This window comes from Pituophis catenifer, unplaced genomic scaffold (genome assembly GCF_029215685.1).
Source record: "Pituophis catenifer annectens isolate HBS135680 unplaced genomic scaffold, rPitCat1.0.hap2 SCAF_13, whole genome shotgun sequence".
In the NCBI taxonomy this organism is placed as follows: Eukaryota; Metazoa; Chordata; class Lepidosauria; order Squamata; family Colubridae; genus Pituophis; species Pituophis catenifer.
In genome coordinates, this window is record NW_027256893.1 from 25445733 (window position 1) to 25468967 (window position 23235).

General features: G+C 57.1%; 3 protein-coding genes across 4 annotated transcripts; 1 reads left to right on the plus strand and 2 right to left on the minus strand.

Annotated features, from left to right (window-relative positions):
• Window positions 1-1702: 1702 nt before the first annotated feature.
• Window positions 1703-9556, minus strand: DBNDD1 (dysbindin domain containing 1). 2 transcript variants are annotated; one of them, XM_070952824.1, is made up of 4 exons: window positions 5100-5445; window positions 4870-5010; window positions 4545-4695; window positions 1703-2184 (listed from the first exon to the last, which is right to left on the minus strand). In XM_070952824.1, the coding sequence occupies exons 1-4, from the start codon at window positions 5197-5199 to the stop codon at window positions 2136-2138; spliced, it is 441 nt and encodes a 146-aa protein (XP_070808925.1). In that variant the 5' UTR covers window positions 5200-5445; the 3' UTR covers window positions 1703-2135. The 2 variants fall into 2 exon arrangements, with proteins under 2 accessions (XP_070808925.1, XP_070808923.1); XM_070952822.1 differs by lacking the exon at window positions 1703-2184 and adding an exon at window positions 9487-9556 and having other exon boundaries at window positions 4040-4695; window positions 5100-5252.
• A 729-nt stretch (window positions 9557-10285) lies between these two features.
• On the plus strand, window positions 10286-15363 carry GAS8 (growth arrest specific 8). The gene is made up of 11 exons (XM_070952882.1): window positions 10286-10331; window positions 10484-10606; window positions 10694-10891; window positions 10994-11200; window positions 11319-11373; window positions 11740-11945; window positions 12786-12953; window positions 13385-13471; window positions 13861-14070; window positions 14550-14615; window positions 15031-15363. Exons 1-11 carry the CDS (start codon window positions 10329-10331, stop codon window positions 15178-15180), a joined length of 1473 nt encoding a protein of 490 aa, XP_070808983.1. The 5' UTR covers window positions 10286-10328; the 3' UTR covers window positions 15181-15363.
• Window positions 15364-15371: 8 nt separating this feature from the next.
• LOC139323497 (cadherin-1-like) lies at window positions 15372-22088 on the minus strand. Its single transcript, XM_070952883.1, has 9 exons — window positions 21991-22088; window positions 18993-19136; window positions 18508-18663; window positions 17845-17989; window positions 17097-17272; window positions 16612-16695; window positions 15976-16118; window positions 15759-15897; window positions 15372-15587 (listed from the first exon to the last, which is right to left on the minus strand). Exons 1-9 carry the CDS (start codon window positions 22039-22041, stop codon window positions 15498-15500), a joined length of 1128 nt encoding a protein of 375 aa, XP_070808984.1. The 5' UTR covers window positions 22042-22088; the 3' UTR covers window positions 15372-15497.
• Between the last annotated feature and the right edge of the window lie 1147 nt (window positions 22089-23235).

A 23235-nucleotide genomic window follows, 5' to 3' on the forward strand; every position in this document is an offset into this window, starting at 1 on the left:
TTTCACTGCATCATTTACTCTTTCAACAAAGTCATGGGTGATGGCCATCATGACTTGAGGCACCTCGTCCCTTGCATAAATTTGGATCATTTGGGGTTGTGACATTGACATGTTATATAGGAAGACGAGAACATCCTGATTGAGGCCTGCATTTGCCCCACCAGGTTTTGAAGACATTCCTGGAGGTACTTGGGGAGGTTATCTATCCTAGTTCAGAAGAAAGAGGAAATTTGTAGACACTTGGTCCATGATGTCTCCTGAAAAAAAAAAAGGGTCTTGGAGACAATATTTATATTCCACTAAAAGGAAGGGCCGAGGCACAAGTTTGTCTTGATTTTGCCCCTCCAACCCCTCCCCCGCCTCCAATCAAACAGCCCCTGGAAAAAAATGAAGCCTATGATCCTCTTTTGTCCTCTCAGCAGCTTGGAGAATCCAGGGAAAGGGGAGCCTAGTTTGGTGGAGGGCAGCTGCTCCCTGAAGGGATGGCTCCTAACTCCCGTTAACGGCCGGCTAGCCAGTTAAAAGCTAACGCTCACGAAGGGCGCCAGGTTGGAGCAGCTCCAACGTGGGAGGCGGAACCGAAGGCCACGTGCTCGGCTGCCCGCCGGGCTGCTTTTCCGGTGACACGGAAGCGCTTGACTTCTGGGACGGGCTGCTCCGGCGCCTGCGCAGTTCGTGCCATCGCGCAGGAGGACCGGCCGCAGCCCGGAGGGTGGCGGAGGCTGTCGGCTGGCAGTGTCGGGCGGGGGGGGGGGGGGGGAGGAGGCGCAGGGCCCTTTGGAGGCCAAAAGGGCCAGAGCGGATCGGTCGGTGGGATCAGAAGCGAGAGGCCGGGCGAGGCGCGGCCAGATTTGGGGAGAGGCTCCCCTGAACCTCTGCAGGGCCCCCGTCAAGGCCCCCCTGAACCCGAAGCCCCCCCCCGGGTGAGGAAAAGCCGCGGTTGCTGCTTCTGCCCTGGGAATTCCGGGCTCCGCCTCGGTTTCCACCCGCCTTCCGCCCCCCCCCCCCGGAGGATCCCCTCTGAAACAGGCGGAGGGGAGCAGGAGCCCCCCCCCGTGTGATCCCTTGCTTTCCTTTTTGCGGGTCCCGCAGGGGAGGCTTCTCTGCAGGAGGAGCTGCATCCTTTCCAGGCGGCAGGCTTTGCTTTAAGCCAAACTCCTACAGGTAGTAGTCGGGATGTCAGGCCGAATTCTGCTCCCGACTTGACAAGGCCAGCCGGAAGATTGCCCCAATGTATAGCTCGCAATGGCAGAGCTCCCCCCACCCTCTCTGATGCAGAGGTGGTATTTTAGGCCAAATGGGGGCAGCTTGTCCCCTGCCTTTTCCTGTGCTGCTGCTGCTGCTGCTGCCTTTACATACATACACACACCCATCTCCAAGCTGCAGAAGGGAAGGTCCTTCCCCCCCACCCCCACGTCTCTGGGAGTTTTCCCAGAGGTCCGCCTGGAAAACACAGGGATCCCCCCAGCCCTGAAGCTTTCTGCCTATAATGCCTGGGTGGGTTCTTAAGTGAAGTAAAAGAAGCTGCCTTAAACCAAGATCATTTTCCTTACTTGCATGGCTCTGTCTACCTTAGAAGCTAGCAGAGGTCACCTTGATCAGTAGCAGAAAATGCTTCCCTGCTACGGGTTTCTTTCCCAGAGTATGCACTGATCCACTGCCTGAAAAGAATCAGGAGGAGCAAAAACCCTACAGAGACCATTTGAAACAACTTTAATCACCAGAACATCAGAGGTAGCAGAGGGGCACTGTACAAGTATGGACAGAATTTAATCCAAAGATTAGGGGGTGGGTAGGAACACAGAGCATGGAAGGAACTCAACAAAGACGGAGGTTCCAAATATCGAAGACACCAGACTGGTTGGGTGGAGATTGTTGAGATCCCAGGTGGACTTTGCTTTGCAAAAAGCAGGAATTGGCTACCCTCGTGAAGATCTTGGGTTCCTCCTGGGAGTTTAGCCAGTGTTTCCTTGATGCTGGGACACAAGAAAGTGCTCCTTGGTGTTTAGAATGCAAATACATGCCCCTTTCCTTGTGCATTTGGGCTTGCTTCCTTGGTGCCCTAATCATCAGGCCAACATCAAATGTCTGTCTTTCATGGTGCGGTTGTACATAATCAGGAGAGGCTAGCCGTATCATCTTGTAAGGGGTTCGCTCCATTGCTGCACAAGTGGATGACACTGTCTAGTTAAGGAAAAACCAACAATCGGTACTCAAATGTTATCTGTGCTTGACCCCAACATGCAGCCTGGAATGTTGAGAAGACTGGTGTGCCCATCCCCAGTGCAGCATATGGCCAAGATTCAGCAGAGCCTGCAAGGCCAATGGGGGCTGTTGTGCTGCTCCTTGAGGGAGGAGGTGGCCGCTCCACACTTGGGCCCTCACAGGGCACCCTCTGGGTCTGGGCCAGGGGGCTTCGAGGGCTGCTGATTGGACCTTGGCCCAAAGGACCTACTTGGCCATCCCTCTGCAGATCAGCCTATCTCTCCAGCAGCTGTGCCCGACCCAGAGGCAAGAAAGCAAGCAGGGAATGGGGGCTTGGGATCTCCTGTTGCCCCTCACAAAAGGACCAGCTAAGCCCTTTTGTGCCAGGGGGATCCCTGCCTGCATGCCTCTCCAGGAGTCCACATAAATTTTTTTCCAGGGGTGGCTTCTCCCCACCCCACACGTGGTGTTCACATTGAAAAAGTTTGCTTCAGTCCCTCTGTGTGGCCCTAAAGGAGATGGAGAGCTGAAGGCCACTCTTGCTGTCAACCAGGGGAAATTTTACTTTTCTGGTTTGGAAACCCTCCCCCACACCCACCAAGTCTGAGCCTAGGATTTTGCCTCCATGTTGGGTATAACAGAGATGGCCCAGGAGCCAGATGGGTCTCTCCAAGCCCAAGTAACCCTGAACTTGAAGGTCTCATCCGCAGAGCCTCTCCCCTTGCTTGGCCCTGGAGAGCAGCTGTACCAAGGAAAAGCAAAGGGAAGCATTGCAGGCATCTTGGCTGGCCACACAGGATGGCTGTTGGCTGGCAGCTTAGAATGGCCGCCTGTCCCTTGTGGCGTCAAGAAGAGAAGGAAACCAGCCTGTCTCTGCTGCTTTACTCGGGGCTCATTCTCCTGGGCTGGTTGCTGCTGAAGAAGAGACCATGGACTGTCTGAATGAACAAGGACTGGTCCAACAGTCCAGGGAAGGTTGGGAGGGGACGGCAGAGCAGTGGTGTCCACCAGCCAGGCCCCTTGCTAGTGGTCCCGAGAACAGCTACCTCCTCCTAACGCAGAGCTCCCTGGCAGGTGGGGTTTAATAGCAGCCAAGATCAGATTGTATGGTGTTTTCTTGGTTGAAGTAAATGACTTGAGTTGGCAATGCAAACTCTTGTCCTGTCCTGAGTCAAACAGGCAAAAGGCCCAGGCATATCCAGAGGGTGGGGAGAGGTGCTGTCCTCAGAGCCTGCCCCTCTAGTGCCACCCCGGCCCGTGTCCCTCTCTTCTTACAGAGGACATGGGAGTTGTTGTGGGGACATGGGGAAGGTCATGAAGAACTCCGAATTGGTGAACTCTGAAATAATGAATGCCTTGGAGGTTCAGTGACTGAAGGGAGAAGGCCAACTCGTGTGGGAGCCTTGCTGGCTGGCTCTCCTCCAGCTCCATGGGGGCCCTCCGGATAGGGGAGATATTTGAGCTTTTGTCCGTGGGGGAAGCTCTCTGCTGTCCACCACTCACTCCATCCCAAAGGGTCTGGTCACAGGTGTGGGTTCTGGAAGCACCGGGGATCCTGTTTCACGCCCATGGCTTCACCTTGCTTGGCTTAGCTCTCTCCAGCACCAGGGAGGTTGGTGAGCCACCGCAACAGCAGCGTGTGCCTTGCCAGCCACACCACGCCACACCCTGGCCGGCTTCCTCTCGAGAAGTTTTTTCTGCTGAGGAAGGCACACTGCTATGACATGGGTGGGCATCGGCTCCAGGGGGATATCCCCGAGCCTGCCTGAAGTTGGGCCAGCTGCATTGGTGCTGTGCACTTTGCGCATAGCGGTGGAGTGCTGGGCAAGAGTTAAGGCCATTGGAAAGGATGTGTGCTTAGAGCAGAGAAAGTTCCAGAATTCACACTGTTTCAGTGCCACAGAAATGGTGCTGTGTTTGCCCCTCTGTTCCTTTGGTATAATGGGTAGCTTGTCTTGGCAGAGGAGCTTCCTGGCTCAGCCCAGCAGCAATCAAGGCACGTGGCTGAAGAGGAGGCTGCCCCTCCTTCAGGCTTCAGCAGCTCTTGCCACCAGCCCCCCTCCAAATAAGGTTGGGAGAGCACCCCTTGCTCAGTCTACCTTCTCCAACCGAAAAGAGCCCTGGAAGGTTCAAAGTGCCTGCAGGAAATGGGCAGTCCAGCAGGGGGAAGGGGGCCTGCTGGGGCCTGAAAGGAGATTGGCAAATTAAATGAGGGGGAAGGGGGTCTCTTGGCACGAGGCACAGTTTGCAAACGTCCCGGCTGCGGCTGCGTAGGAGGGATGACTGTGCAAGAATGAAGGCTGGCACCCAGGCGGGGCTCCTGCCCTCCCCCTGCTTACTCCTCCTTTGGCTTTTCCACAGCCAGGAAAGGGTCTGCTTGGAGCTCAGGATCGCTGAGATGTTTCTTCTCACGCCCCGGTTCAGCTTTTGTCCTTGTCCAGGAGGGGGAGCGGAGGTAGCCGGCTCTGGGGGTTGAGTGGGGATGCAGTCCTGTGCAGGAATAGGAGAGGGAGCGGGTCCCCTTTAGCAACCCCCAAGCACAAGCAAGGAAGCCTTGGTGCCAGCAGTGTCTCAGCTGTCACTCACAGCAGAGGAGGTGCTTGGCACTGAATGCCCCACAATCAGTCAAAATACACACACGCAATTTTGGGAGGGGCCACTTACCAGCAGGGGGCTCTCGGGCTGCATTTTCCTCATCCGAATCTGCAAAGACTTCGGCCAGCTCTTGGTCAGACATGTCTGTCAGTTCCGTGAGGTCCAGCAGGTCAAAATGCACCTCGAGAGATGAAACGCTGCTCAGGGGTTCTGAGAAGAGATGGGGAGGGTGGGAGCTCAAGATCTTTCTCTCGAGCCTCATGAAGCCCCCGCCCCCCCAGGGCTAGCCCTGTACTTACGCCGGCGCTCAGCCACCTGCAACAACCCTGAGGTGGGCATTGGGGTCCCTCCTTCCTCCTCAGCCAGAGAGCTGCGGGGCTCTTCTACCAGCCCATGCATGGAGAAGGTGATGGGGGTCTGCCCCTCCAGTTTGGGGGCTTCCTGGGTCAGTTCTGCAATGACAAAAAGGGCATTGGGACAGAGAGGCCCAGCCTGCTCAGCCTCACTGTTGCCTCCACCAAGGATGAATTTTCAGTCATGGTCTCTTGCCTGTCTAGGGGGACCCACCTGGAGGGAGGCTCCTAGCGCCACTCTTGGGGGGGGGTAAGCTCCTCCCCCGGCCTCATCAGGGTCTTCCTGATGGGGGTGTGGATTGCAGAGGGGCTGCCCACCCACTCTTCTGTTGGGAGATTCCTGCCTGCTTTGCCCCAGAGCTCACCTATTTCCTGACTGCTGGCAGTGTGTGCAGTCACACACACACACACCCACTGCAGAGAAAGCCCTCCAGACGGGCATGTGCAGAGCTGATGAGCAGCAGCTGTTGGGTACCAGGAACCTAAGACTCCACTCTGGCACCCAGCCTTGCGCCGGCAGAGACAAAAGGCTGGCTTCTTTTGGAGCAGGTGGCAAGAGGACAAAGGCTGATCTGTCCTGGGGAGGGAGAGGCAAATGGGGCCGCAGAGCTGGCTGTGTGCCAGGTATTCCTCAGTTACCCTTTGGCGGGTGGGGCTCTGCCTCCTGGAGGTGTCCTGGAAGTGCTGCCATAAGCTGATGCACGGGGGGGGGGGGGGCCTCTCTCAGCAGCTGCCTTGCTGACGATGCCTTCCTGCCATTGAATTTCCAGCAGTGCCTGCTCCAGTGAGCCATAGGGGGGTGGGTAGAGGAGGGTCTCTTTGCAAAGGGAAGAAACTTAGCCAGGGGGCGTGGTTCATTCATCTCAGAGAAGGCACTTCAGGCCATGCATTGGTCCTGCTCTGGCTGCATTCTGTAAGGAATGCATTGCAAGTCTGACTCTCCCCGGGCACCCTCTTCCCTGACGGAATGGCATCTGGATCACCCTTGTGTCTGCCAGGAGGTCCTTTTCCATGGCTGTTGCCAGTCAGCAGAGAAGGGGAGGTGCAACAGCAAGGGGGAAGTTTAAACTCTGCGAGCAGAAAATGGGTGACAGGAGTAGAATGTGATTGCCTGCACAAGCCTGTGCACCAAGCAAAATTTCTGACCCACAGCTTGCTCCTCCGCAGGCCCCCAAGACTGCTCCTTGCTCGGATGTCCCATTAGCTTGTCTGCAGAAGCCTGAGACTGTTCCAAAAAGTGGCCAAATCTCATGTTCCCCAAAAGGTCTGGGGGACCCTTGGCAAGCAGATTCATTTGAGGGCAGCAGCACCCTGCAAGGGGGGGTCAGCCAAGAGGACTGATGCCTGGCACAAGCCACAAGAGCAGAAAAGAAGCCAATAGGTGGGGCGGCTTTGGGTTTCCTCTCCAGCCCTCCTGCAGCTGAGAACAAGAACTGAATCCTGGCACCTGAAGGGGCCCTGATCACAGGAGGCCGGGCTGGACACCTGCAGGAACAAATTCAGGGGAAGAAATTAAATATGGAACCTGAGTGGAGCCACAAGCCATGGCCAAAACCTCCTTACCAGTTCTCACCTTTTATAGCAGCATAGGAGACTTCCAGCTCTTGCAACCCAAAACCCGATTTGGTCCTAGACCCAGCTGGGGTGCTGGCAAAGCACAGGAGGCTGCTCCGGATTCCTGGGGAATACCCCAGTTTTATATATGGGGAGGGGAGGGAGGGGGAGCCAGGCCGAAGGGAGAAAAACAGCATTCAGCGCTCAAAGCCCTGAATTATTCATGGCCAGGTTTTTAACAAGCCGAGTGTGGGGAAATCGCAAAGGAGGCGTGAATATAACAGGATACTTCCGGCTCTCGGTTGGCCTAGACCAGCATGACCGGCTTGCAGAGAGAGTTGAACTTGGAAGCATCTCCCTTTCGGAAGGGGCTCTTCGTCTGGCCTTTCTGCTTGCAGGGTTGAGAGCCTGTCGTCCACTTGGCTGCTCCTGGGAAGACCCCAGATGGTCTCAGAGGTCACCCAGAAGCCCCTTTCAAGCAAGGTCTGTCTGCCTCTTCCCATAAGCCATGTGTCCACCACCATGGAAAGGAGCCCCGGGGCAGCCCCGCAGCTCTGCAAGAGCAGCCTGACTTGAGCAACAGCTTGATGTCGGGGGTGGTGGTGGTGGCCCTTTCAGCAGGAGCCCTGAGATGTTGCTGGCCTGAGGGCCCTCGTAAATGCCCTCCTTCCCCAGGGCTGCCTCTCCGCTCATCCACCTCCAGCATTTGGTCAGACACATTCAGACAGGAGCATATGGCTGCCTCCCTCCCTCCCACCCACCCACCCACCCACCCGCCACCACAGTCTGCCACGCTGGTGTGGCTCTTCCTCTTCTGCAGCAGGACTGATTTCATGCACAGGAAGGCTGCACCTGCAGAGGGTTGGGGCCAGGGCACCCCCCGAAAGTTGGGGAATCTCCCTCTGGTAAGCCCACATTCTGCTTCACTCTTCCAGCAGGCACCACACCCATCTCTTGGGTGCTCTGGGGACAACACGCTGCCTTTGGGGAGGGATAGAGCTGCGCTCAGGGGTCCTGTGGGGCAGAGGAGGCAGCTCAAGCCCTGCCACCTCCAGCAGGCCAAGCCCCCTTCTTTGCCAATCCCAGGAGAGAGTGCTGGGTCTGCATTTCAACCAGCCTCCTAATGGGTCACAGCTCTCCACACTTGGTCCGAATGGTTCCGCTAAAGGACTGGACTGCCAGATTCCTCCTTATGGATTCCTGTCGTTTTCCATTCTGAATCTCTGGCTGTGGCTTTTCTCTAATTCTGCTGACCCATTTTCACACTTGCCTGGTTCCCTTTTCTAGCCAGAATGTCTCTGCCTTGAGCAAGCAGTGAAGCCTGCAGGAAGGGGTCCTTCCCACCCTGAAGGAGCAAGCCTCTGCTCCCAGGGGCCACTTCTTACTGGGATGGCTGGAAAGAGACCGAGCCAACGTTCTTTGATCTCGCTTGTTTCTTATGGCAGGTGGGAAATGTACAGCATGGAAAGCAGGAAGGTCAGCTGTGTGGCCTGGAGAAGCAGCAGCTGAAACCGGGCAAGACTGGAGCCTCCGAAGGGATGCAGCCAAGCCCTTTCTCAGCCTTGCTTCCTTTCAGCCCTCTCGGGTCCCCTTTAGGCTTCCACCTGCCTCCAGCAGCCCCCGCCCTCGCCCCCTCCCGAGACGCAGAGCAGGCTGCTCCTTTCACTCGGCCCCGGCGGTGGCTGCTGCCTTCCCTCCTCCTCCTCCTCCTCCTCCTCCACTGGGCTCCCACCCTCCCCACCTTGCTCTGATCCAGCAGCCGCCCTGCAGTCGAAAGGAGCTCGGAAGAGTCGGGCGCACCGCTCTCACCGCCACCACCAGGACCGCTGCTGACTCACGTTACAGGACCCGAGCCCAGCCTGACTCGCGGCTGCAGGTTGGCACAGCGAGGGAAGAGGGGGTCGGGCCCGGCAGTTCCCGCTGAGGTCCAGATCACCCACTCTGAATCTGCCAAACTGGCAGCCCTTCCCCACAACCATAAAGGTGCCCGGGAGGGAACATTTGGCCCGCCGGACCAAAATTCTGGGGAGGGAACTTGCACATTATTGAACCAATGCAGAAACTCCAGGAGCTCTTCCACCCCGTCAAGTCACTCCCTGTCCCCGTGGAATATGGAAGTTCCCAGGATGGTTAAAAAGAAGGCCCCGCCTGGATCGGGGCACCGGACATTCAGCTCAGAAACCGAGGCTGCAACCCACCCAAAGCCGCGGCAGCTTTGATGAGCGGCAGCCGGCACCGACCCCCAAAGGCACGCTTCCTTCCTCGCGCACGTTCACACGTGCTTCTTAGCCACAGGAGTCCGAGAGCATTCCAGTCACACCCCACTGCGTGCTCCGGGCATCCTCACCGGAGGCCGCGGCTTGCCTTGCCTGCCGTCCCTCGAGCAACTCGCTTCCCTTTTGGCTTAAACGGGGCCGCGAGCTTCGCCGCGTTCCCAGCGCCTAAAGACTAAAGACCGACGGGAGGTGGCGGGGGGACCTTATTTGCCGGAGCCCCCTTAGCTCTTTGGAGCCGCTTAGCTTTCACCCTCCAGCCCTGCAAGCGGAAAAGTGGGAAGAGGCGGCCGAAGTTGACAGGCGGCGCTTCGGGTCCCTTCTTCCCGGAGAGCAAAAGGCCTTTTGGCCGGCCAACGGGCAGCCCCCCAAGCGCCCGGCGCATCCCTCGCCGCAGTGTCGGGCCGCCCCGCCGGGCCTCCCCCTCTCGCAGCCTCTTCGAGCAACAGCTGCTCGTCCGCGCCGCCAGCCGCCTCCAGGAGCGCCTCGCCTTCCGAGCCACTCACCCGGGGGGGCGGCCCCTCCTGGCGTCTCCATCCGTCCCGGCTGCACCAGGTGCCCGCTGCGCCGCTGCCGCCTCCCTCCGCGCCGCCGCGACCACTGCAGCAGCAGCAGCGGCCGCCCGAGCGCACATCGCCGGCGGGGAGGAGCGGGCCGGCGCGGGGGAGGGCGCAGGGCGGGGGGGCCGCCGCCGCCGCAGTCGAGCCCGGGGGACGCAGGGAGCCGTCGAGCGGCGCAGGGCAAGGGGAGGAGGCGCCGGGCGGGGCCAGGCAGGAGCTGAGCGGGCGCCTCCCGCGGCCTCTGAGCACAAGCCGAGGATGTCGGCTGCCTGCGGGCGGAGGGGCGGGATGCGGCGAAAGGCCCGGAGCCGAGAGCCGGTTCTGGAGGGCGAGCCTGGCCGAGCCCCTCCGTGTGCGGACCCGCCCGCCGGCTGCTCTGGGAGGCTTTGCCCGGCGACCCCCCGGGACTGACTGACGGCAGGCTCCGGAGACAAACGGCCGAGCCCGCCTGGAAGCAAGCGGGGCACCCGAGGCTTGGCCGTTCCCGCCGCCGGGCCGCTCGGGGGAGCCGCTCAAGGCGCGAATCTCGCACAGGCAGTGCAGACCAGGAGGCGCTCTGGACATGGGCAGGAGCGCCCTCTTCTGGTTAAGCGGGGGGGAGCCTCCTGCCGGCTCCTGTCTGGGGCCTCTGGGCCGCCCCCCCCCACCTCCCAGCCCGCGAGCGACGGAGGCTCCGCCCCGTTGCCAGGGCGGTCGTCAGGGGCGGTTGCGCGGCCCGCCCTTCTCGCGAGATTTGGACGCCGGTTGCCTGGAGACGCGGCGGCCGAGCGTCTCCGTCCCGCGGCATCATGGTGAGGCTGGCTCCGCCGGCGGGGCGCCTCGGGCGGGGACTCCGGCGGCGCTGGGCCCGCCCGCCCGCTGGCTGCGCCGGGATGCCTGGGCGCGGGGCTCCGGGCGGGGCGGGCAGGGGGACCCACCGCGGCTCTCCTCGCTCCTCCCCCAGGCGCCCAAGAAGAAGGCCGAGAAGAAAGGCGGCGGCGGCGGCGGCGGCGGCAAGAAGGGCAAAGGCGCCAAAGGGCCGGCGGTGGTGGACGCGCTGCCCCCCGACGGCATGTCCAAGGAGCAGGTGGGGCGCCCTCCGGGGCGGGGCGGGGCGGGGCGGGGGTCTCCACGCGGGGGGGCTGCTGGGCTGAGCCTGCGGGGCCTCTTGCAGCTGGAGGAGCACATGGGCCGCATCCGGGAGGAGCTGGACCGCGAGCGGGAGGAGCGCAACTACTTCCAGCTGGAGCGCGATAAGATCCACACTTTCTGGGAAATCACCCGGAGGCAGCTGGACGAGAAGAAGGCCGAGCTGCGCAACAAGGACCGGGAGATGGAGGAGGCCGAGGAGCGGCACCAAGTGGAGATCAAGGTAGGGCTCCGTCCCGTCTCCCCATCCCCTCCCCAACCTGGGCAGGCGGCCTTCGGGGGTCCTCCTGCCCTTCCCCTGAATGCTGCCCGCTGCTCGTGACAGGTGTACAAGCAAAAGGTGAAGCACTTGCTCTACGAGCACCAGAACAACCTCACGGAGCTGAAGGCCGAGGGCACCGTGGCCATGAAGCTGGCGCAGAAGGACCACCGGTCTCAGGAGACGGAGCTGCGCAAAGACATGCGCACCCTGAAGGTGGAGCTGAAGGAGCAGGAGCTGGCCAACGAGATGGTGGTGAAGAACCTTCGCCTGGTGAGTCCTTTGCCGAGAGGGGCTCCCCTCCCTGGCCCCCTCCGGAGCAAGCCAGCTTGCCTCTGCAGCCGCCTGCATTTGCCAGACCTGTCACTAAGCAACGTTGCCATCTTAACAGAAACAGCAAGAAGACCTGACACATCTTCGAAATGACTTTGAGAGACAAGTGAAAGGTCAGTCTGGGGACTGGGCACAGCTCAGTAGCCACGGCTTCATTTCTCAGGCAGACCTAGAAGTGTGTAAGTGCTGCTTTATGGCGGGCAGCCTGAACGATTGCAACTGTATAGTCAAACTTTCTCCTGCGTCTCCAAAGTCGGAGGGCCTGGGCCATCAGCAATCTGCAAAGGACTGGCGTTCCATAAAGTTACAGAGACAGCATGCTGCTTTATGGGGTGTGAGATTGTCCAGTGCCTTTGTGGGATCTTCAGGCCTTGGGAACACCTGCCCCGTTTCCTCTAGAGCTATCAGCTAAGGATAGAAACGTAGGCAGGCTGGAGAGTGGAGCATTCAGCCCAGCCTGCTTTGTGCTGCTTCTGCAGAGATTGAGGCCAAGTATGAGAAGAAGATGCGGGTGCTACGTGATGAGCTTGACCTGCGCAGGAAAACGGAAATCCACGAGATCGAGGAGAGGAAAAACGGTCAGATCAACACACTGATGAAGAATCACGAGAAAGCCTTCAGCGACATCAAGAACTACTACAACGATGTCACCCTCAACAACTTGGCACTGATCAATACCCTCAAGGTAAACCAAGAGCAGCCTTCTCTGCTGGCATCAATAGAGCCGCTGTACCCCTATGTGGGCATGGCTTGGCTGATCTGACTAGAGCAGTGATGGCTAATCTTTTTGCCATTGCATGCCAAAAGTGAGGGGAGTGGGGGGGTCACGTGCGTGTGTGCCCACACCCATAATTTTATGTGCCCCACCCCCCCACGTATGCGCGTGTGACCCTCTCCCACGCCCCCCCACGGTTTTGGCAAGTGATGGCACAATGAACCAGGTAGACCAATTTTTGTCTCTCCCCAGGCTCCAGAGCCTTCTAGGAGCCTGGGGAGGGCAAAAATGGCCTCCCCCCACTGGAGGCCCTCTGGAGGCCGAAAATAGCCTGTTTGCCGACTGATGGGCCCAGAACGCTTACAAATCAGCACACTGGAGCTGAGCTTGCGTGCCCACCGATATGGCTCCACGCATGCCATAGGTTTGCCATCACGGGACTAGAGCATTTGCACCATCCCTAGTGGGCCAGCCCCTGCTGTAATTGGAAGCTTTGTATTCCTTTATTAGCACGGGGCAAATGATTATGTGGAGCTGTTTTTAGAGGTCTATTGACTCGGGTATCAGTTGTGTGAAAAATAATACTTACTGGTTGAAGAAGAAAAAATTAAAATCCACAGTAGGGTTCCATTAGGAAATGGACCAAAGAACACACAAGAGCTTTATGTTGTCCTATCATCCTGCCACGGCTTGGCCTTTTATAAGTTCATGTGGGATCGGAATGGAGAAGGAAGCATTGGAGGGGAAGTGGCGACTGCTGGCCTTGAAGGTCTGAGATGCTCCCCCCTCCTTCAATTCCCTGGAACACAGGAGCAGATGGAGGAGATGAAGAAGAAAGAGGATCACTTGGAGAAGGAAATGGCGGAAGTGTTGTTGCAGAACAAGAGGTTGGCGGAGCCGCTGCAGCGAGCCCGGGATGAGGTCTCTGAGCTGCAGCGGAAGCTAGCTCACTACGAGAAAGACAAGGCCATCTTGGCAGTAAGCGGCAGGGCCCTTGGGATTGGGACAGGCATTCGAGCAGCTCGTAGGGCAGTGGGTGGCTGAGGTGACCTAATGCCAGCGCCTAAAGCTACTGTGGCCCTCTTCAAAGTGGTGTGAAAGTGTCATAGGGAGAAAAAAGTGAAGGGTGGGCGCTTTCTCCTCCTGCTGCCGCTTTTCTGCAGACCACCTGAATGGAGCTCCTGGGCTATGAACAGTTGATCGACCCCTTGAGGTCTTCAGTGGCATGGGCCGGGTTCAGCAGAGGTTGCTATTCACGGAATGAAAGTTGAGGGGTGTAAAAGAACCTTGGAGACCCCTTTCACGTTCTTACCCTCCTTTTGTGTGTTCTGCCCCACAAGTGTTCTTCATTCCCACAACCCACAAAGGTCTCGCAGCTCTTCTGAGCCCCCTTTCCCCCCCCACCCCAGAGTATTCGGGCCCGGCTGAAAGTCACTGAGAAAGACCTGAAGGATCTTCAGTGGGAGCATGAAGTGCTGCAGCAAAGATTCGGCAAGGTGAGGGCTGAGGGCCAGTCTCTGCTTGGTGGTTGATCCTGGCATGGGCAGAAGGGAGGGAGCGAAAAGCCAGCCTGCTTCTGTAAATAACCACAGGAACTCTCCCCCACTGTGTGCTGGCACACTTGGCATAGACTGAAAACTGCTTGGGGGTGGGTCACCCTCTGCGTTAATCTTCACGCTCGGCCTTTAGATGCTGAAGACGTTTTCTGCCTGCAGAGAGGGCTCTGCTCCCAAGCAGTTCTTTCTTTGCTGATATTTCCCTACCCGTCTTCTATCTGGGTGCTGGGCATCCTTAACAATAGCCACACAACCTGATGCTGGAAATTGCTTAATGCTCTCTGCTGTTGACGTTAGAGGGATGTTGCCTTGCTGACTTGTCTCCACAGGTTCAGGATGAGCGTGATGACCTGTACCAGAAGTTCACCAAAGCCATTAACGAGGTACAGCAGAAAACTGGCTTCAAGAATCTGCTGCTAGAGCGGAAGTTGATTGGCCTCGCCAGCCTTCTGGAGAAGAAGGAAGTGCAGCTGAATGAGGTGTTGGCTGCCTCCAATCTCGATCCAAGCGCTCTCACGGTGGTCACCCACAAGCTGGAGGTACGGGACCCATCCTCCTTGTCCCTACTCTGCTGGCCAATTTCTGGTCTGGCCAGAGTGTGGAGATCGGGATCTCAGCAACCTGACCCGTTTGGTGAGCAGCTTAGGCATTCCAGGCACCGTTGGCGCCAGTAACAGGAGATGCATCCCGGCAGACCTGCCCCTCCTTCCAGCAGCTGCTCTTGCTGTCAAGGGCTCTGCATTCTTGTGCTCAGCTGCCGCTCATGCAGGAGGCACCTCCGCTGCCCGGGCTGGACCCGGCACTCAGCCCATCAGACATGCTCTGGGTTGCAGAGTTTTCATTCCGTTTCTTAGGGGCCAATCAGCCTCACTGTGGCTTCCAAAGCAGAGGGAACAAGATGGGGGAAGGGCGCAAGAAGGAAAGGTTAGGGACCCACCCTGGTCAGCAGGACCAACACAGCTGTTTTGCAGTGGGGCCTTGAATGTGCTTTTAACAGGCCTGTGTTTTTCCTTCGCAGGATGTGCTGGATTCCAAAAACAATGCTATCAAAGACCTCCAGTACGAGCTGGCCAGGGTCTGCAAGGTAAGAGCTGCGAGTGAGAGGAGCCTCGCTGGGGGGCTTGGGGGAGGCCAGGTGCAGGTCAGCTGGGACACCTGCTCCAGCACCAGAGCCGTGGGGCATTCAGAGATCCTTTGCTGGGGAAGCCGCTTCTGCTTGTAGCATCATGGAGCCCTGCGGTATTTGGAGTGCTACTGGAGTCCCCTCTAGACCTGTTGGACTGCAGCCTTTCCAGTTGTTTCACTCCTGGGGAGGACAGCTGCCCATGCTTGCGGAGCTGCCTCCTGGAGAAGCCTGGCAGAATGCCCCCTCAGCCCAGGCCTGCAATAGGGAGAGAGAGCAGGCGCTGAAGGGAGACCTGAACTGTCCCTTGGGGGGGGGGGCATTCCTTCTCGGTCCCCTCTTTGCCCTCACAGCCCACCTCTCCCCTCCCTCGCAGGCACACAACGATTTGCTGCAAACCTATGAGGCGAAGCTGATCTCCTTTGGGATCCCCTTGGACAATCTGGGCTTCAAACCCCTCGAGACCTCCCTGCTGGGACACGCCCTCGGCCAGGGCCCTGCAGGATTTGTCTCGACCCCCACATAGCAGAGCTGGGAAATCCTCCTCAGAAGACGAGCCAAGCCAGGGCTCCTGCGGCTTTTGGGGGTCAGTGGAGGAAGCGGCCCACCCAAAAAAGAGACTGGGCTCTCCTGCATGCCTTTTGTATTAAAGTCTTAAGGGCCCTTTTTGTACATGGCTGATGTGCAGGAATCTTTCATTTACCCTCACAACACCCCTTCAAGGTAGACCTTTTATTAGTCTTGGGTTTCCTCAGAGGACAGCCTGAGCTGGCGTCACAGCTGGCCTTGGGGGCAGTCCCGGACCTCAAAGCAGCCCTCCTGAGGGAAGCCGCAGCTCTCGCACTAGCTCCCCCGGTAGGTCACGTAGGAATAGGGGCTGAGCAGCAGCGGGATGTGCACCTTTCGTTCGGCCGCTGTGAGGGTGAAGACCACCTGCAACAAGCAAAGGTGAAGAGTTGCTGGACCTCTTGGACTTGGCTGGGGGACCTTCCTGGCTGCGGAAGCCCAAAGGCCCAAGCACCACAGCCTGTGGCCATTCAGGGGCCCCAGGACAACAGGACGACCCAAGTCGCTCGCTCTTGTGCAGCTGAAACAAAAACTTACTTCCACATAAGGGTAGAAGCTGGTGAGGCCCTGTTGCTGCCAGTACTCTCCCGTGGCAAAGCGCAGCTTGTAGGTGCCACTTTCCAGCTGCAAGGAGGCCAGCTCGCTCCTGTCCATGCGCCCGTCCGTGCTGGTCGCGCTGCAATCAGAAGACAGCGGGTGAGGCTGTGGGGCTCCCAGCTGGCCAAGGGAGGCAGGGGCTCCCCCATCTCCCCACCTGGTCATTAGCTCCATCCAGGCCTGGTCGGGGGCTCGGAGCTGAGAGAGGTGCACGGCCAGGCCGGTGGCAGGAAGGCCAGTGAACACGTTCAGCGCATGGACGCTCAGGGATGTGTGGTGGCCTTCGCTGGGACTGGCAACCTGGATCGAAGCAGAGAGCCCTGCATGAGCACCACCCTCCCTGACAGAGCTTGTTCCTGCCCCTCGCAGCCCCCTCCCTACCACAGGAAGGCGAGGGGGAGGACGCTGCTGTCCCCAGAAGGGCTAGGCTTCTGCAGGCCTGTCCAGTTGCCTGGGCGATGCCCCCCCTCCCCCAAAGTCTCCCTTTTCTGGGGTGGGACTGCCGGATTTACCTGGGGTCGCCTTCCATCCTCATCTGGCAGTCTGTCCATTTTTGGCTTTCTCAATCCCGCCCCTTCCTGCGGAGGCCTGGCAGGGAGCCAACTGTGACTCGGCAGGAAGTATTAACCCTGCCAGGGCCAGCTGTTACTGGCAAGGAGCGCTTGACGGGTCTGTTCTTGGTGGCAGAGTTTCTAGCTTTCTGGGGGGCAAAGCGCAGATCCAGGGAAGAGCAACGAAGGGAAGCAGACCTGGCACTGGGATGGAGGCCTCCCAGCAGGTTCTCAAGAGTTACCTGGATCACTGCTTTTGCAGTGGTGGAAAGGCCATTCCCCGCCATATCCATGGCTTGCACAATCAGGGTGTACTTGGGGGCTTTCTGAAAGAGAGAATTTCATTGGGGAGGGAGGAACAAAGCCCCTGAGGCTAAAAAGAGGCATCTACTCAGACCCTGGGTCTTCAGGATGGCAGAACTGCTGCCGTGGGTCCAGACACTCTTAAGGCAAGGGTGGCTTAAAAGTCGACCCTTATTGCCTACGCAAAGCTGTGGCTCAGAAAAACTAGGAAGGCGAGCGGAGGGCAAGGGGGAACGATCCCTCCTTCCCAGCCATTGACCGGCTGTGGCCGAGGCCCCCGCTGAAGGGTGCAGAGTGGCCACCGAGAAGCCCTGCAGGCTGGCCTTCCGATTGCTTTTGACTGTTGGGGGGAGGAGTGTCCATCACAGGATCTGCATGTCTTAGGTGGGTCATCACCCCAGTCGGCCCCCAGCTGCTCACTCACCTCTCTGTCCAGGCCGGCTTTCTTCAGGGAGATGAGACCCGTTTCCGAACTGATGGTGAACATATCTCCGACTGGCTCTGGGGGCTCCTGGCTGAGAATAGAATAAGATACGACCCCATTGAGAGTGTCCACCGGGTCATCTTCGTCTGTGGCCGACACCTGCATCACCGGAGTACCTGGACAAGCACAGCAAAGCCCATTTTAGGAAGCAGTGCATCGCCCCAGCCCAGCCGGAGATGCTGCCCAGGCAGTTGGATCATTCAGTCTCGTGGGCAGCAAGTCCTGAGTTCTGCAGGCTGCCAACCTTGTGGTACCCCATGGCCCAGCTCTCCGGTGTGGGAGAGTCCTTACAAGCTCCCCAAGAGTACAAAAACAGCACTTTCTTAACAGAAGGAAAACCACAAGCCTTTGCTGCAGCTGACCATTTCTCCTGCCCAGGTTTGCCAGTCTCACATGCGTGCAATGCAGGAGTCAAGCAGGAGCCCAGCCCTGTCTGCGCCTGTCAGCCGAAAAAGCCTCTGGCTTCTGGGCAGCTACCAGCACCTCCAGCTGTCGCAGGGATTGACCACTTAATCCCACAGGGGCACGTATGAGCAGGCATTGGCTGGACAGTCCAGGTCTGAGGTGGTGGTCTGGATGGCTTTGAGCAGGACTGTCCTTCATGGTCCAGGAGGGATTGTGCCTGTGCCACAGAGGGTAGCCACGCAACAGGAGCCAGGTTTTGGGGTCCACGACCAGACTCCCCTACCTGGTTTAGCTCCCTCTTCCACGGACCCTTCGAAGACGCTCTGGGTGAATATGGGACGGTTGTCATTCTGGTCACCAACATTGATGATCACCTCCATGGGGTCCTCTGCTGTCTGGCCATTGGCTAACACCGCGTGGCAAAACAGCTGCATGGAAGGCGGAGAAAGGCCGTTATTCACCAGGGGGGAGAAGAGAAGCCGGAGATGCATCCGGGCAGCATGTTTCACGGAGCTCAACAGTTCTTGGCACCCAGCACTGCCGGCTCTGGGGAGGCTGCCCCAAAGGACGAGGGAGGATCTCGGAGGCCCTGGGAGCCTCTCAGACCCCTTAGAGACCACCATGAAAGGAGATGGGAACTTTTATGGGACAGAAAACACAGGGGCTTTAGGAAAGCAGTGGCTTTCCTCCCGAGTCGCCTGCTTCTAAACGGGGTTTCTTGGAGGGTTTTCTGGTAGGAAAGGAACCCCTCTGCCATCAAAAAGGGACTCACCCCAGTGGAGCGGCCAATGGCCTGGCAGCTGTCCTGGCATCCCAGAGGACACAGTGACCTTTGCCCTCCCACCCGATCCACGTGGCCGATTTCCAAGGATTTCCTCGGCCACCCAGTGCAGCCGCCAAAAACTGAAAGCAAAATGTGTAACGGCAGCAGGTGACGTGGACTCACCTGGTAGCGGGGAATCTTCTCCCTGTCCAGCGGGCGAGTCACCTTCAGCCAGCCGGTTTCCCTCTCGATGGTGAAGGTGCCAACCGGAGGGCTGTCAGCCCCCTGCCCAGTGATGCTGTAGTAGACGGTGCCCTCTTTTTCTTTGCTGGATTTGACCTGATTGGGGAGATGGGACGTGGGAAAGGTCAGGGACGGGGTGGCCCTGCAGCCCTTTCCACCCTCCAGGGCAGGTGCCAGGGGCGGCCTGGGGCAGAGCAGACCGTGGCAGCTGCATGGCCTGGCCCAGGATAGAAATGCAGGCCCCAAAGCTCGGCTGAAGTGAGAGCCGTCCAAGGGGTTCAGACCAAATGTCCACTCGGCACCGCCACAAGCTGCAATGTTTGGGGTCCTGCATTTGTGGGTCATTTTAACTCTGAAGTAGAAATAACTAACTTTAAAATGTGCAAGAGAATCCCAGTAGGTGGTGGCAGAAGCAAGGTCCTTACCGGCACCAGGTTCTTGGGGAAAGGGCCCCTCTCATTCTCAGAGCAAAGAATCGGAGGGATGACCCAGTCTCTCTTTTGCCGCCTCAAGCCAGGCCCAGATCCTTGGAAGAGCAGCACCTCCGCCTGAGCAGATGGATGGGTCTCCTGTGAATAAAGACAGGGGGCTCTGGTTCCGGAAGGGAGGGGGAGCTGGCGAGTTAGACTCCCTTTTGAGTAGTGAGGGCTTTAAGGGGCAGCAGAGAAAGAGGCTGCCCCGGGGATTCCTTGCTCCCCAGAAAGGCCTGTGTCCCAGCAGAGAGACCTTGCCCCAAGGCTTCATGCTCCAGGTCTATGGCTAAAGTGGGGAGCAGCCTAAGCTCCCCCAGTCTCCCCTTTGCCAACCTCCTCCCTTCTGTCACCACAGCCTTTGGGGCTCATTTTTCTTCTTTGGAGCAGCAGTGAGAATTGGAGAAAACTCCCAGCAGTGGACTGGACGGGGCCCTTTCCACAAAGTGTTGGCCTCTTCTGGTCCTGCAGGGATTCCTCCAGCTGGAATTGCCCATCTGGACCTCTGCCCTTCTTGTGGATCTCCGCAAGTGCTGCCATGAACAGCCTTTATTTTCTTCCACTTACTTGGTTTTAGGAAGACGTTTTGCTTCTAAGCTTTAATTTCATAAAGCAAATCATCTAGTTGATTGGGACTTTTTCAGTGGTGGGATTCAGCCAGTTCGCACCACTTCGGGAGAACCGGTTAACTTTCTGAGCAGTTTGGTGAACTGGTTGTTGGAAGAAATCATTAGGGCAGAGAACCAGTTGTTAAATTATTTGAATCCCACCACTGGACTTTTTCCTAGGTACCTCAGAAAGGAGCAGCATGGATTTGACTGGGGGAGGGAGGGGGGAGAGGAAGGAGATCGGGAAAAGGGAGGGAGGGGGAAGGAAGGAAGGAAGGTAGGTTTCCTTCTGAGAGGCAGGATGAGTAAAAAAGGAGATGGGATTATGGAATCCACACTTCATCTAAGAAAGCCTCCTCCCTTCCACTTTGCCTGGGCAGCTGAGAGGAATGGGCCCTTTTGTAGCAAGGATCACATTTGACTCGTGGGCAACCTTTTGGGCTCAGGATTGCATCCCTGCTTCTCTCTGTCCACTCCAACACACCACACCGCCTGCTTTCACATCAGAGGAAAGCTGTAACAAAGCTTTGTGTAACCCAAGAGTGTCCTCTAAAGCACCTGACAAAATACATCCGGGAATTCAGGCTATTTTGCCCCAGAAAGCTGCCTATTTAATTTAAGCCTATTTATATAGTGGCACAATAATTATTAGCTGTCATCTTTATCAGCCACTAAAAGCTTTTGGGAATGCAGGATGGTCCACTTGTGAGCTGGATCCAGAATATCAGTGTTCCTTCTCTGGTCTCCCCAAGGATGCTGGTGATCGCTCACCCTCTCTGGTCTATAAAAGTGAGTTAGCACAAAGGAAAAAAGTGCAGTGTGGACTTACCTAAGCAGAAGTCAGAGATAACTATTTCCAACCACCACCCCTGCAGTGAATTCTGAACTGGCTAAAGTCAAGATCATCTTTGAGCAGATAATAATATATAACTGGCTTGGTTAGGCTGACTGTACTTGGAAATCTGTGTAGATGGTTGTCATCTTCCTCATTTTTCCTGTGTTTTGTCTTTAGAACTTTTTATGTTTAGAGATTTGGTTCTCTTAAAGGGAACTTGTGTGCATGACTGTGATAGTGAAGATAACCCTTGTGATTCAGCTTTATTGATTTCCTGGACTTTGAGCAAGAAAGCAGTTTCTGCTCTTCTTTCCTGGTGGAAGGGTCATGGACACCCCAGGAAAGAGATATCAGGAGGTTTTTCCTTGCAGAAAGAGGTCTCCCCGCTGAAAGTGATTCCCACCCCCCATGCATAGATGAAACATCTCAGCAGGGACACACGATCCGTGGAGGGGGAGGGGAGCATTACCCACAGTTGCATACCCACCTCCTTCCTCTGATTTCCTTGTAACTCTAGCTAGGTGAGACTCCTCCTCTTCATACCTGAGAAGTGGAGGGACAGGACCCCAAGACTCTCCCAACCTCGTTCTGCCTTGCTACTTAACAGGTCTGCAGTGGTTTCTTCCATGAGGCTGTGTGTTCGCAGTGCATGGAAAATATCTCCTGTCCTGTTTAAAGTTTAAAGTTTGCTGCCCCTGCGTCACCCTTAGGAAACTCTGTATTTGTTTTAAATGGGAGAAAAACATCAGGATAAAGGCAGCTGGTCTGTGTGGGCCCTGCAGCTTATTGTGCACTGTGACCCTGTGGGTCTTCAGTGAGAAAGGTTGAAGAATTTGCTTGGCAAACAAAGCAGCTTAGCCCCCTCCCCTGAATGTTTTGCTGTTGCATTGAAGGTCACCCTGTGGAGTCCTGGCCCTCTTTCTGGGGGAGGGGGAGCAGCGTTGGTCCTCCCAGCATAAGTGCCCCAGTTCTGGAATGACTCTGTGAAAGCTTTCTTGGGGGCGAGGCTGCTGCCCAGCAATGATCCTTTGCTAGACTTTGAATCTTAGTGGCCGTTGCTCCTCTAAAGGTTTTGTTATGAAGGAATGAGTGGTCTTTGCATGCAGGATCTCGATTAAGCCCTCAGGGGCTCAGTGCAACCACTGCATGGCTGACTTTTTCTTTCCAAGCAGCAGAACAGCGTCTTCCGGGCTCCCCGAGTTGGTGCTTGGAACCTGCTGCCTAGAGATGAAGAACTTCCCCATCCGTGTGGAGTCTCTCCTACTCCATTTCTTTCCCCAGAGAGCCGGGGGGGTGGGTGGGGAGAGGTTAGGGGTCTATCCTGCTCTGCAGCTACTACGGGTGGGCCAGTCTGCTGACTTTACAGCCAGACTTGCCTGAACTCTATTGCTGGCGAGGAGCGGTTGAAACAAACCGCAACTCCATGTTAGCTCATTGATGCTCCCTTTTCCAGTACCTGCATCGCCTGTCTCGCCCCTCCCTGCCGGGATCCCACCCATGACAACCGTACCTGAAGGAGGAAGGTGAGGCAAAGCAGCAGCATGATCCTCAGGCAGCCCATCGTCCTCTTCCTCTGCCCTCCGTTGTGGCCAAGTAGCTAGCAGGTGGGTATAATTGCAGGGCAAAAGTCTGTTTGCGTTAGCATTTTAGCAGAGGCAGATAAGCCAGGGCCAAGTGCCAGGGCGCACTCTTCGAATTGGAGGAAGAGTCACCAAGAAAAGGCCTCTCGAGGCACAGGGCTTTGGGCAGAGGTTGTCTTGAGCGCCCTGCAGGCGGGAAGCCTCCTTCCAGGGTCAGGCGGTGGCGCTTGGTCTCTAACAAAAGCAGGCGCCTTATTGTCAGTTTCAAAAACAAGCTGGGATGTAATCCTGTGAAGTCACATTGTCTCTTTCTGATTCTCCCAAAGGTGCTTTTTCCAAAAGGCAACTGGAGTTTCTTGGTTTTTTTCCTTTGAAAACATTTCGCTTCTAATCCAAGAAGCTTCTGCAATTCAGTTCATTTTTGGGTTGTTTTTTTTTTCTTTGGGAAAAAGCACCTTTGGGACAACCATGACCTGGATGAAGGGGGGTCTCCATAGATTTTTTGATTCCTTGTTTGCCTGCTCTAGAGACAGAGGGGCCTCCCCACTTCCCTGCTCCCTCCCTTGTTCTGTGGGCAGAATAGAAATCTGGATCCAGTAGATCACCAGAGGACTTCAAGAGATCCCTGACTGTGCCAGGCTTTCCAGGAACAGCAGCTACAAATGAGGTTGATAAAGAGAAGCACTGCAGGGAGATGCCACCAGAGGGCGCTCTCAGAGTATGCTGCCTGCTTCCCTCTCCTGAACACCCACTTGAGGTTTTTAATTGAAGGAAACCCCAAAATGAGTGGTTTTTATTCCCACCGAGAGGATGGTTGGATAGCAGCCAAAGAAAGAGGAAAACTATTTACATACCTGCTAACTTTTGGGATTGAAAGGCACAAGGCCTAGGGCAGTGACAGCTAACCTTTTTGCCATCGTGTGCTGGGGGGGTTCATGCGTGCGCGTGCCCACATCCATAATTTATGCGCCCTGCCCCTGCGCATGCTACACCCCCCCCCACTCCTGGCACGTGATGGCCTGGTAGGCCCATTTTTCTCTCTCACCTGGCTCCAGAGCCTCTCTAGGAGTTTGGGGAGGGTGAAAACTGCCTTCCCCACCCCTCCGGAGGCCCTCCAGAGGCCAGAAATGGCCCGTTTGCCAATTTCCGGTGGGACCGGAAGGCCTGATTTTTCC